Source organism: Miniopterus natalensis, chromosome 1 (genome assembly GCF_054644295.1).
Source record: "Miniopterus natalensis isolate mMinNat1 chromosome 1, mMinNat1.hap1, whole genome shotgun sequence".
Lineage (NCBI taxonomy): Eukaryota > Metazoa > Chordata > Mammalia > Chiroptera > Miniopteridae > Miniopterus > Miniopterus natalensis.
The window spans coordinates 121730956-121745973 of NC_142081.1; the positions used below are offsets into that span (position 1 = coordinate 121730956).

General features: G+C 32.9%; 1 protein-coding gene across 1 annotated transcript in view; it reads right to left on the reverse strand.

Moving 5' to 3' along the window:
* DNAJC1 (DnaJ heat shock protein family (Hsp40) member C1) overlaps positions 1-15018 on the reverse strand; it is a 195556-nt gene that overhangs the window by 122983 nt on the left and 57555 nt on the right. The window contains exons 4-6 of the mRNA XM_087825451.1: positions 10092-10257; positions 9145-9242; positions 8095-8188 (exon numbers count right to left, since the gene is read on the reverse strand). Of these exons, the coding sequence (XP_087681577.1) occupies positions 8095-8188; positions 9145-9242; positions 10092-10257 (358 nt within the window). The remainder of the gene's footprint in view (positions 1-8094; positions 8189-9144; positions 9243-10091; positions 10258-15018) is intronic.

Consider the following 15018-nt stretch of genomic DNA (forward strand, 5'->3'; position numbering starts at 1 on the left):
TAATGTTGTGAGGTCTTTTTAATTTTCCTGTATCCCTTTGTCTATCTGTAGCAGAATTTCAGAATTATAACAATTCAGATGGGCTTTTTCCTCCTTTTTCATTTGTTCGCATATTTCCTACATAAAGTATGTCTGCCTGCAGAGTTTAAAAAAAAAGTTTTTAGAATACTAAAAGCTTCCTCATCCCTTGGAAAATATGTGTTTAACTGAGTAGAAGGGCAGGCAACTCAGCTAGCTACAAATGCCTCCAGGCCTTTTAGAAGCCCTTTCCCCTGCTAATTAGCTGTGAATGTTCTGTTTATTTGGTTTCTAACAGAGTCCCAGCAAGCAGAAGCAAAGGGGCTAGAAAGAAAAGGCCCTGACAGTAGAGAGGGTGACCTCCAGGCTTCTCTACATTTGTTTCCATGGCAGAATGGAAGGGGAGGGAGGATGCCTCTTAAATACAGTATTCCCTTTACTCTTAGGCAACTTTTACTTTTTAAGGTAAAAGCCACAGCACTAACCAAGAAGATTCCTCTATTTTCTCAGATACAGCTCCTAGGTAACCTATAAATCCTGATGGGGGTAAGGCTACGCACGCCAGAAATTTCCTGCAATGATTTTTAGTTTAACTATGTTCCTGTAAGATTAGCTTGGTATTAAGAAAAGATGGGACTGGGACTTAACAATGGGAAAAATTTCCAACTTTAGGTAATGAACACCTAAACGAGTTTTATATTTTATAAATTATGTTACTGAAAAATGTAACAAAGCAGGTAGAGAGAAACTTGAATGGTGAATTCCCAGAGAGACAAACTACCAAGCAAATAATTTGAATACTTAAGAGCTGTGTCATCTTGAAAATGGAGAGAACTATGAACAAACTATGATTTAGACTGGTAATCACGTGGGATATTGGGCACTTAACTGATTTTGTATTTAGAAATTGATGGTATTAACAATCTAAATTATAATGACCCCTAATATATGAGGCTCCAACTCAAACAGGCAATGAAAAAAATAAACCAAGTTATGAGTTAAGTTGAACATAAGCACATAGCATTGGTTTTATTTCATCATTGTTTGTTACCTTCATGGCTATGACTATGTTTCAGAATATATATGATCAATTTTAAAATACCCAAGAAGGGCAGTTTAGAAGTTAGGAGAAATTTTCAGGTTATAGGCTGAATACAGCCAATATAAAAGACTGTTTTAGTCAGGTCCCAAGAGAATGGAATGCCCTTCAAAACTACCAGGAAAACAGGAACAGACTGGTAAGACATGGAAGTGTCATTCGGGCTATACTTTTAATGTTGAAATTAAATTGTAGCCCCAAAACATACAAGGCTGCTCTTTATATAGTCCAAGTTCCTTGTTACATTCTAATTCATATTCCATGTCTTCTGTTGATTATTCTGCTTGCTTAGCGATCTAAACACATTTCTTCAAGTTTCCCCGCTCCTCTGCATAGAGTCATGTATCTTACTCCTCTGTAATGTTCTCTCATCACTCTGTGCACACACTAACTTTTCCTGTCTATTTATCAATTTATAAACACTCTCCACATTCTTTTTTTTTTGGTTTCTCATTTGACTTTTGACTTTTCTGCATGAGGGTACATGAATGATATGGGGCATAGATTTTGTTATATAATATCATCTGTACATCTTTTCCTTAGATGTTTTCCAATCTGGGAAATGTTTGATATTAATTTAACATTATCAAATATTTTACATGTGTCAAGTATAAGTTTTTAGTTCTTTGTCCTCATTCTTCTAATCTACCAATCCTTATTATTCTTCCAATATATTTTTTATTTTTTTATAAATTTATCTTTATTGTTGAAAGTATTACAGATGTGCCATTCCCCCCCCCCCCCCCACTGATCCTCTCTACCCTGCATCCACCCCACCCCCAGGCCTTCTCCACACTATTGTCTATGTCCATGGGTTATGCATATATGCATGTAAGTTCTTGGTTAATCTCTCCCCACCCAGTCTCCCACCCCTATCTTCCCTCTGAGATCCCTCAGTCTGTTCCATGCTTCTACATCTCTGGACCTATTTTGTTAATCAGTTTATTTTGTTCATTATATTACACATATAAGTGAGATCATGTGATACTTGTCTTTGACTGGCTTGTTTAGCTTAGCATAATACTCTCCAGGTCTCTCCATGCTGTCTTGTAGGGTAAGAGATCCTTCTTTTTAACAGCTGCATAGTATTCCATGGTGTGAATGTCACACAGCTTTTTTGTCCACTTATCTACTGATGGGCACTTGGGCTGTTTCCACATCTTAGCTATTGTAAATTGTGCTGCTATGAACAGAGGGGTGCATATATTCTTTCTGACTGGTGTTTCGGGTTTCTTAGCATATATTCCTAGAAGTGGGATCACTGGGTCAAATGGCAGGTCAATTTTTTTAACTTTTTGAGGAAACTCCATAGTGGCTGCACGAGTCTGCATTCCCACCAGCAGTGTAATACGTGTTCCCTTTTCTCCACATCCTTGCCAGCACTTGTCTCTTCCAATGTCTTTTTCAGAGCAAAGGAAAGGAACAAACCCAGTGCTGGAGGTAATAAGAACCTTCTCAAAAAGCAGGGGACTATCAAAGGTATACTTTTACCTCTACCCAGTCTGATCACAGAACCACTTTGAGTAAAATTCCGCCCACTATGTACTCTAACCCTTCTTACTCCCAACAATATATACATCTCTTTCATAGATGTGTGTGATGGAAATAATTTGCTGTCTGATCAACAAACTTTATTATGTCAAACTGTCCTTCACAGATTCGTCGTTATCGGATTTAACTATTAGAGCATAAATTCCTAAATGGCTATATACAGAGTCTGAAGACCTAGGAAGTAGTCTTAGATGATAGTAGCTGGCTGTGTATCATCTTTTTTTAAATGGAATTGTACAGTATCTTCCTTAGGTCTCTTTCATTCTTAACACAGTCCAGTAAAACCTCAATATAACAGACTGATTTAGGCAAGGGGGTATCTGTTAAAGCTGAAAGGCCATTACATAATAAAGTAGGTTTTCCCAATGCTTATGTTAAAAACTCGACAAATTAGTTTACCTGTTTTTATTTATGTACACATGTTTGTGTAATTAAAATTATGTATGAAAAATTTAATTTTACAGAAAAGCTTTCTATATGTATTACTGTAATTTTAAATTTATACTGAATAGGTCTAGTAAATGTATGCATTTACCGGTCACCATGAGTAAACAAAGCACATGGCTGGGGTGTGGCTTAGTGCACACTGTCAGAACATCAGGCCAGCCTGGTTAAAATTGCTGCAGAAAGTCAAGCCATGCCACAAAAGAACCAATTACTGCACTTGATGTGGTGTGATCATGTGCTAGTTAATCGCCAAACATTGTTTATAAGCAGTGACTCTTGGATTTAAGTATGTAGACTATAACTGTAGATATGTAATATTTATTTATGGTGGTGAAATTACTACAGTGTTTTTTCCAACATATGGCCTATTCGCTATAATTTGTTAAAAATAACAGTGAATTAATAACACAAAAATAACCTGTTAATTTAATTATAAGCAAATCTTGGTTAAAAGCATTTTAAAATGAACAGAGTGTTGCCCAGTTGGCGTGGCTCAGTGGTTGAGCATCACCTATGATCCAAGAGATCGAGGTTCAATTCCTGGTCAGGGCATGTGCCTGGTCAGGGCAGGCTCAATCTCTCTCATTACTGATGTTTCTCTCTCTCTCCCCTTCTCCCCTCCTCTCTCTAAAATCAATAGGGATATTTTAATGAATAAATAAAATAAAATTAACAGAGTGCTAATTTTCACATGACATTTGGACAGGAAATTTTTGTCTGTTAAATCAGAAGTCTGTTAAATTTAGGTCTGCAAAATCAAGGGTTTATTGTATGGGAATTACTATATCTATGAAATTATTTTTGTACACTACTTAGTACACAAGGTGGGCACTTCATTGTCAAGGGTCTTGGTCATCTTTCAAGCACAATTCATGCAGCTCCTCTTTTTACTTTTAAAATATAATTTTTAAAAACTGATTTTCAGAGAGAGAGGAAGAGGGAGAGAGAGAAACATCAATGTGAGAGCAAAACATTGATTGGCTGCCTCCTGCATGCTCCCTACTGAGGATGGAGCCCTGAAACTCGGGCAGCACATGCTCTGACTGGGGATCAAACTGGCAACCTTTCGGTACATAGGACAGCGCCAAACAAACTGAGCCACACCAGCCAGAGCTAGCTCCTCTTTTTAGTTTTCCTTTGCCATCATAAATAGAGACAGTCTTTATTTGTCTGAACATTTACACAAGTCGGTTTATACTACATATGTGAAGCTTATATATCATATTGTATAATTTTAATTCAATGTGCTATAACCTTTACCTCACTGTAGGGTCCTAGAAGCCATATTCATCTCTACAGCCCTTTATAGGATCTTGTTCTGATGTTTAATACTTTTTTATTGAACTAGCTAAACTGTTTTTCTAAATATATAACCAGAAAAAGCTTGACATATCAAATATTGATATAACTATTCTCATTTGTAAATTTTTTGGGGGAGGGCCACAGAAAATAATTTAGGTAAGCTAATCACGCAATGAGGTTTCTTAGAGATTTTAGATGCTAAAATAGTGAATTTAGGAGTAGAAGGTGAAACAGAACTGTCCCTTTTCCAAATCCTCCTCAATAACCATGTGTATGTTAAGTGTAACAAAGGAATGGGTATTTAGAGAAAGAATGGGAGGGAAAAAGGTGAAGAAGACCTGTTGATATGATAAGGACAAAATCTGGGGAGAGATTCTGCTAGTGTGAAGGCCATCTGCTGGCAGTCTCCAAATGTCCACTTTTAGCTTGGACCCTCCTTCTTATCCAATAGCTATATACATATATTTACACAAAATATTTGCAGCTCAGTTTTAATAAAATAAAATTCAAGGGATGCATACAACCAGAAGAGCTGGTTGCATTAGCTCTTAAACCAGTTTGTGTCAGTGACACTTGTTATTGTAATCATAGGACTCAATTACATAAAAAAAGATTAAAAGTGAGTAAAAAATGAGTTGTTTCTAATGACAACCAAGTGGATGCTTTGGAAAGCTCAATAAAAGAGTTGCTAATAATGCTGTTAACTAGATGTAAATCAATTATGAAAGACTGAAGGAACTCAAAACTCTCTAAGGATTATACAACTACATTGCTCACAAGTGTCTAATTTAACTTTTTAAAGGTATCAAGTGAAAATTTGTCCTTAAAGAAGCCAAGGTTATATAGGTATGGTTTCTGCAAGAAAGAGGATTCCTATTTTAAAATAAAGTAATGCCCTATATCACCTAAGTGGTGAATAAATGTAAAGTACATGCTTACAGTGTTTAAAGTTGTGTGTATCATTTTTTTATACTTAGGGCTCTCTTGACCATGTGCCAATTAGCAATCCAGATTGCTTCAGGTAAAGAGGGCTTCTTCTAAATTCCATAAATATCTTATTTAAGAAGATCTCATAGCCCAGCCGGGCGTGGCTCAGCGGTTGAGCGTCAACCCAGGATCCAGGCGATCGGGATTTGATTCCCGGTCAGGGCACATGCCCAGGTTGGGGGCTGCAGCCGATCAGTGACTCTCTCATCACTGATGTTTCTATCTCTCTATCCCCCTCCTTTCCTCTCTCTGAAATCAATAAAGATATATTAAAAAAAGGAAGAAAAGATGATCTCATAGAATTGCCACATAACTTCAAAGTTGTGGCCCTAGCTAGTTTGGCTCAGTGGTAAGAGCGTCAGCCCACAGACTGAAGGGCCTCGGGTTCGATTCTAGTCAAGGGCACGTACCTCGGTTGGAGGCTCAATTCCCTGCCCATCTGGGGCTTGTGTGGGAGGCAACCAATCGATGTGTCTCTCACATCGATGTTTCTCTCTCTCTCTCTCTCTCTCTCTCTCTCTCTCTCTCTCTCCCCTCCCCCTCTTTTTTTCACTCTCTCTGAAAAGCAATGGAAAAAATATCCTCAGGTGAGGATTAAAACAACAACGAAAAACCAAAAACTTCAAAGCTGTAGATAAGGCACATGTATTCATTCACATTACACAATTTTAAGCATGATAAATTAATACAAGGGTCACAGCAGACTAAACAAAAAAGCAGACAAAAATCTAATCCTAACAGCAACTAGTCAGTACTGCTTTGCTGATGCTTATGAAAACATAAGCTATGTTAGTGAGCATGACAAAAACTGACCTTATGTAGTCAAAACAGAAATAAAATATTTAGTATTTACTTTAAAAAAAGAAAAACTGTCTCATCTTTACTTCTTGGAATGCATTTATGAGGAAGAAATAATTAGACCAAAATTTAAAAATTAGGTTTATAAAGGTTTTGAAAACCAATTGCTTTGTATCTCAAAACTGAAAGGCAACAGGTATCACCAAGTAAAAACTGTAAAAGTCAAACTGATCTAACAGTTTAAGAAAGCAGAGTTTCTAAAGAGACTAAAGCATTTTTGTAAAATTTCTTATTTTTGTAAGTTTTCTACAAATTTATGATGACGCAAAACAATCTGTTAGGCCTAGATACCACAGACAGATAATTTAAAATAATAACTTGCAAATCTAAGCCATCTTAATATACTGGTTCTATTTTCGCAAATTACCTTGAATGCTGACCATGAAATATGTTTATTTTACCAAAAAAACTGTGTTTCAAATGACTTAGATTAAAATTACAAAGAAGTGTTTCAGATCTGCATTTGATGTGATAGTTTATTTACAGTATCATTTGACTATACTTTTAAATTCATCTACACTTTGGCTTTCCTATTGCACAGATTCTAAAGCTTGCAAAAAAATAATCACTCAAAAAAAAAAATATATATATATAAAATGTCCTAAAACATTTTTCTGTCTTATCTTCTCATAAAAAAAACAGTATGACAAATATACTTTCCCCCTCCCTTATTAAATTATACACACACACACACACACACCCCATATAAGAATTGTGGATTTTTATTAAAATAAACAATATGATAAACAAGTTAAAACCAAAAGCTTTTAAATTACCAAAATATTTCAATTTTCTCTACTAACTATAATCAAAATATATGATTCAATAAGCAATAAATATTAAGAAAAACTATTTTGATGGAAAACTGATCAATAATTTCTCAAAGGCTAGGAACCAACACATTAGTGATCTTTAGTTCATTTCCCTTCAAATACAAAATTTTTGTTATGAGACAATAAAGGAGAATAAAATGCAGAAGTTAGAGTAATTTGTTGCCTTAAACAATTAAGAAAAACAGCTCTGATATATGAAAAATAATGTGGGTAAATCTGGGTAAAAATTAACTGGCTCTCTATATTTATCTAAACGTTTATTTTCTGAAATAAAAAATTTCCTTCCAAAAATTACAACCTCAAAGAACCTCAAAATTTGCACAACAAAATTATTATACATACTTTCAAATACTATATTCATGTTTTGGGATTTTCTAACCAGATGCGATAATTAAAATTAGCAAAGCAATAACTTAACAAAATGTTATTTGGTATGCTAACTATAAAACATAATAAATTGCCATATAAATATAACATGTACCCACATCCTATGTTTGATCAAGACTAGTACAGAAACTTTGATTTCCAATATAAGAGAATATTTTCACTCCACTTGAAGTTGCAAATAAAATGGAAAACTATATTTTTGCATAATTAGATGCTCATGTAGTTTTTTCTTATACTATATGTTTAAATGCTATTAAAATAATGTGACAAGCTATTTGAGTCCTGTTCTTTTTTACTGAATATGCCTTAAATAATAACAACTGATTAAATTTGTATTGCCTTTTTATCTGTTCTAAAGATAGCATTTCCCCCCCATTTTTCTAACGTCTTGGAATTCTAAGGTGTCCTAAAAGCAACGTAAGAGTTATAGGAGTAGACACCTAAATTTGTTTTAGAACCATTCTAAATTAGGTTTACACAAAACCACTATTCAATCAGTATTATGAAGCATCCACTGTACATCAGCATTCAGAGAGCAGACATGAGAATAAATTACTTCATGAATAATTAAAATGAAAGCATCTAATATTATATGAAAGAGGTACATTTTACCTGGATTAGATGAGGCAATGCTTTTAGTGTAAGGCAAAACCAAATCCCCAGCTTGCATGGAAGCAAATCATGCCATTGTGGTTTCATCAGTAATCTAAAGGGAAAACAAAAGCAAAGAAACAGAATATAGAGAGAAAGTTGGGAGACAAAATATTTTTATAAAGATCATGATTTCTGTTTTGAATGGCTCTTTCAACAAAAAAAAAAGAAAATTTCAATGAAATATTTATGATGGTTATCACTTATTCTAACTTATTCTGTCATGAAATACAGTAGTTACAAATGCAATATATATAGCAAGTAAGAGAAAGCTAAGATTTTAGGAAAGGAGACTCCTAATCAAGTTACAAAGATAAAGAAACAAAAGATCTCTTTCCAACCTAGACTTTCATCAGTTCTGCAAAATGAATTCTCAAATCTTATGATTACTTCAGCTATAAAAGACTAAACATCATCAGAGTGTTCCCCAGTGCTGACAAGCACATACGAAGACTGTAGCATAAACAAACCAATACATAAAAATTAACGTCATTTGCAGTTCACTGAAGCATTAGTCACTGATGTCATCAGAACAGAAGACAGGCAAAATAGTCTCTGATTTCCATCTCACATTGATTCAGTTCTGGCCTGCTGTGTGAACTATTTAAACTCTTTATTTCTTTTTATGAATCAATAGAAGAAATGGTGGTATCTTTCTGAGTGTACTGCATATCACTGCCTCTGTACATATTGTCACACACGAGCTAAACACTAAACGATAGACTCATCTAGTAATACTTTGTTTCTCAAGTTCAGTATACAAATTTTAAACTACAAAAATCTGGGGGTTTAATTACTTAAGTATATATTAACACTTCACAAGGAGAAAAAACTTGTAGCACTTCTGCTTAAGATCAGAATTTGTTCCACAAACTGATATGGCACATTATTAGTCTTTTATAACCCTACTACAGATGTAAATGTTAGCATGGACATACATATGAAACTGGATCACATTAAAGGAATATTTTTAACAGTTTCAAATTATAAAATATTTTTATATGCTCCCACCTTTCATTTTTTTCTGAAGCACCAAGTTTTGATAAATCCACACTCTTGCCGCCTGTCTTTTTTTTCTTTTCTCTCTTTTTTCTACTAAGCAGTTCATCCTTAATGTGGAAAAGAATTACAGTTACAGGTTATCATTAATATGTACTCTTCAAATGTTATCAAGACTCTACTGTGAAGGGTAAATATTATAAAGGAACATTTATGCAAATGTATGTAGGATCCAACATGATTAAGTAAAATCATCAATCTTTAACAATAACTGTTGTCATGGTATCTAGTCCTTACACACATGAAGTTTAGCACTGTCAGTCATGTCTATCTCCATAGCAGTCAAAGTTTCCTAAGAGAAAGAATTCAACTTACTTTTTCTTGTTCATCCAACTTTAATAACGTCACTTCAAAAAGAATGCGTAAACAGGTGCTGGGTGTTTGACTATCTTTAGCATATAAACATCCACAGAATAAACTATGTCATTTATTAGACTAAGAAAAATGTAATAACTTTTTAACCAACTGATCTCTGAAATCATAAAATTATACTCATTTTGAGTCTTAATTAAAACTTTTAAAGTAAACATTGCTTACAGCAGAGCCTGTGACACAAAAATTTCTAAAATTATTTTTACATTAAAAATATTTCTATTTGGAAGGTGATAATTAAGAAAACATGGCCCTACGCTCTACCTTCTAATTTTCAGGTAAATATTGGGGCTTTCCCAAAATTTTATAACACACTCAATGCCACATTTTTTAAAAGAAGGACATTTTCTTCTTATATCCTGGGTTCTTTGTGACTTAGAAACATAACACTAACTACTGAGCACAAAACTATTAGAATGAAAAGTATTTGTAAAAACACTGAAATTTTCATCAGTTGAAAATAAGTGTTTGAAATTCCATATGAAAATAAGGAGGCTAGGATCACTTGATTTATTACCAACACTTACCAGTTGTTTTTCCAGGTAGATTGACCACACTACAGCATAATGACCCACTGTGAGGATAATGAACAGAAGTAACGCCAGCTCAGCATTGCTCATTTTTCTCACCCGCCTGTAGTAGAATACAGGCTGTCGCCAATCTGGAAGTCCATTGATCAGAATATCATCATACCTACAGTAGCAAATGTAACAGTTTTTCATGGAAATTTTGAAATAAAAATGAAAAACTTTATTTGTACCCATATTTAAAAAGAGAAAAAAGAAAACAATTTCTCCAAATAGATAACATTTATGTAAATTATCAGCATTACAACGGCCTATAAATTGCAAACACTGTCTATAGGTACTCTCACAGACAACTTTCAAAAGGGTACACAGTAATCTACTGCAAATACCAGATCTTGTGTTTTTACAGCACCCCAGTGATGCAACTTCTGGAATGACATCTAAACTAAAGGAGCCATATAGTCTACCTCTATCACAGTTTGCTGTAAAGACCCCACCACAGAAGTCAGCAACAAAAGGAAGGATCTCAATGGAGAAAAAAAAAAAAAAAAAAAAAAATCAAGATAAGAGCTCTATTTGTTACCATGAATTACACATTACTGAATCAAATTCAGGGTAAATTTTCTACTCAATGCTTTTATTTCCACCTTTGTACTACGGTTCAAGGTTGAAATATTCATATAATATTCATATATATTATTTTATCAAAGCTTTTTAATGATGTAAAAGCCTATAAAATGAGCATCTTTTAATTTTGTATTGCTCACATAACTTTAGAGAATTAAAAAAATTGCCAAATTAGAAAGACAGGTGGAAACAACCTATGTTTGTGCCAGATTTCTCAATAAAACTGTTTATTTGTAAACATTTAAGTGGCAATTTCCTCATTTTTGGCTTTGCTGGAAGTGAAGAACATAAAAACTTTCCTAGACATGCATTTTAAATCTTCTTTCTTTAGAGTAAAACTTCAATTAAATTTAAATTTACCTGTCAGACAGTTATTGGGGCAAATATTTTTAAGGTTAAAAATCAGAAGTAGCATTTATGATTGTAAAACTCAAAATGGTCACAAACACTAGGTATGTTCAAAACACAACCTGTTAATCTTTGTGGAACACAACTCATTAAATATTCTAATCACACTATTTCCAGAATTAAATCTTCACTGAAAGGCCTAATTTGGTGGAACACATTGACCAAAATATTTTAATTAAAAATATTCTGAGTTAGTCGCAGGCCTAATTACAGGAATAGAAATAGGGCCCATATTGTCAGGCAGGTCAGTAGAACTCAGTAGTAGGTTTTTCTCAAGTAAATTGACCGATCTAAGAATAATAGCGCAGCTGCTAAACTGCCAGTCTTGACATGTAAATCAATTTAAATGCAACAACTGCAGTAGCTACTTTTATAGTTATTAAATTGATACCTTGGAGATATGCTAAAAAAATAAAGCAGAGGATTTATTACAGGCGACTTCTTTTTTTCAGTAGAAAAGAAGTGGTTATAAATTCAAAATATATTTTATTAGCAAATCTAGAAAGCCTGACTTTTAGATCAACTTAAATTATTATTAATAATGGCATATCAGAATAACTAATGTTCAGAGCAAAGAACATTAATTAGTGCTAAACTCTTAAAAGACAAACTGTGTAGTGTATAACAGTCTACAGATTAAAATATGGTTGTGTAGTGGCTGGACCAGAAAAATTTCAATGTTTAAATATTCTCCTTATTCAATATTATAGCAATTCTTGAACATGAATATCAAAACATAATAATATGACTTCATCAAAAGCTATCATTCCTTTCCTCAAAAATTTATTTTTAAATCTATCTTTGTTAAAATGGATTCATTTTAAATTAGAAATGGATTGGCAAAAAGGTTTCACGTGGTATAACGCAAGATTATAACAACTGAATGAAATCCAATGAATGTTAAGTCTTAAATTTATTATAAATCTACATTCCACTTCAGATTTGGTGAGGGAACAAAAGGTGACCATAAATATCCTTATTTTCAGCTAACCTCTCCCATGAAGTAACTTCATGTAAAAATTGTTATTATTAATAAAGAACACCTAAGAAAGTAGCGACCATTACCCTAAGAGCATTACTAAGTATTAAATTTGATCTGTATTGAAAGAAAACACAGCAGGACTCATAGTTATGAATCTTATATCAAATACTTTATCACGATCATTGTTGAAATACGTCTCTCTTAACAGCTACTATTTTCTACCCCACATAAATTGTACTCCGTGTACAGCCCAATTCAAGATCGCAAAACTTCATGCACTGAACATGTACAGAACTAGATATTTACTAGGCTATGTCTGCCACTCTAAACAACAGTCTCCAAGGATTAAGCTTAGAATCAATGCTCTATTGATTTTACTATCAATGAACATTATGGCTCACATGATGGCCATTTTAAGGAAAGATAGCTTCTATTACAGTCCACTTTTTAGAATATATGCTGTTGAAAGATAAATCACTGCTTTTCTAAAACACTGAAAACAAAGATATTTTTAAAAATATCTAGACACTATATTCATAAGTTACTTAAGAAAAAATGTTGTGTTGACAACACATAACATTTAAAATACCACTATGGTATGCTTTTCTATATTTAACACATAACACTGTTAAAATGTTCTGTAACTGAGCTCATACAAACTGCCTTTAACATTTTGTTAAAACCAGATTAAGAATGTATACATGTATCAATGTGTTCTAAGAAAACACAAAAGTAAATCTCTGACGAAAATATCACTAATGCAAAAAAATCCTATGGAACTATAAAGGCATTATCTTGGAAATTTAAACATTAATTGATCAATTACACACATCCAACATATGGCCTAATACACGTTTACTTTGTTTTATTTTCTAAAAATGTACATGATAGACATAAAATAATGGTTACATAATTATTAGCTAGTACCATTCTATATCCTGCAATTCATCATACATATTTAGCCTAATATAAACAGTGGAAAGCAAGTAAATCTAAAAATGTTTAAATTACCAGCAGAAAAAAATAATAAAAATGTAAAATTGCTTATTTTGAAATATAAAACAGTAACTATGAAACTAAAATAGAAAATGTGTATATCATGAAAACAAATACGTAAATAATTCTAGCATCTGCCTAAAGTATGAATTTTCTATCATACTAACTTTGAATTTTTAGCTTAAAACAATAAAGCAACATCTACTTAGGTCACATTTTCAATCTTTGAGTAAAAATTGATTATACAAAGATCATAAACAGGAAACAGTATAATTTAATTCATCTTACTCTCCTTTATAAAAAATAATATATATATACCTACAACTGTGGTACACAGGACTTTATATATTGTATATAATATGTCTTATATCTCCTAACTGAGGAAAGTACTAAGATTTCTTATTCTCAGGTTAATGTTTATTTTTATTCAAACACACTTGTAATCAAATTTACAATAACTAAGAAATGGATTTGTAAAAGTTTAGCAGATTAAGTCTGAGATAACTATAGTTTTCATCATTGGATTTGTAAATAAAACATGATTTTAGTTAGTAAACTAATAAATACATTCAACTTTTACAAATATAGTACCATAAAATAGACAAAAAAATTAAAGTCACACAACTGTGTTAGCTAATAAAAAAAAATAGGTAGAAAGTTTATGAGACTTTAAACAAAAGTAAATATGCTAATATTTCCACAGCACTTTCTAGTGTACATGTGTAGTGAACGATTTGGTGTCTAGTACTTTCTTTATTTCAGCTAATACTCAGAGCACTTGTATAGAAATTTATGTCAAAACATAGCTGAGCTGTTCTTTCCACCAAATAAGCAAGTTACCTAGGAGTTTAAAAAGGGCTGCTATGTTAGCCTTCCTTACACTAACCAGGAAAACATGTTATTTTCACACTATAGTCTATGTGCCTTTGGGGAGGAAAAAGGCTTAAAAGCTTTATCACAATTGCACTCTTAGGAATCTACCAAAGAGAAATGAGAAACATCTGTTCACATAAAGGCTTTTATGTTAATATTCATGGCAGCATGTACATCATAGCCAAAAAGTGGAAACAAACTATATGTCTACTAGTTGATGAATGGATAAAGAAAAGTGGTAGATGGAATACTATTCAGCAGTAAAAAAGAATGAACTACTAATATATGCTAAAATATGGATGTATCTCAAAAACACTATAACATAAAGAAGCCAGATGCAAAAGACTACATATTACTTGATTTTATTAATATGCAATGTCCAGAAAAGATAAATTTATAGATACAAAAAGATCAGTGATTGCCTAGGGCTGGAGTTCAGAGTGGGGACTGCTTGCAAACGAGCTTGAAGAAGTGTTTTCAGGTGATGGAAATGTTCTAAAACTGGATTATGGTGGCTTGCACAATTGTAGGTTCACTAAAAATCACTGAATTGTAAACTTAAAATAGGTGACTTTTTGGTACTCGAATTATACCTAAATAAGGCTGTTTTTAAAATAAAATAAAATTTGCCTTTTCCTTAAAAAAGTAAAAAGGGTACCTAGTTTGCTATTTTACTTATTTCATTGCTACCCCCTTTTCTACCAAAATTTAAAGAATGTACCTGATTTCAGTGAAAACAGAATTATTTACAAGGGAAATAGGAAAACCTGTCCATGACAATTTTCCAAATTGCAAATTCCTGGGAGGTTACACATTTAAGAGCATTTATTTAATGAATGCTTACAATAAATAATCGTGATACTGAAGAGGTTTTTTTTTACCAGTATAAGACAATTCTCTTTTAGAAGATAAAACTATGTTCTTTTTTCTTCTCCCTAAAGGAATTATAAACATTAGGTAATTGTCTGTAGAGGTGATTTCTTCTATATGTTTAAATACTCATAGGTCACCTGGCCTCAGGCACAAGCTTTAGAGGAGTGA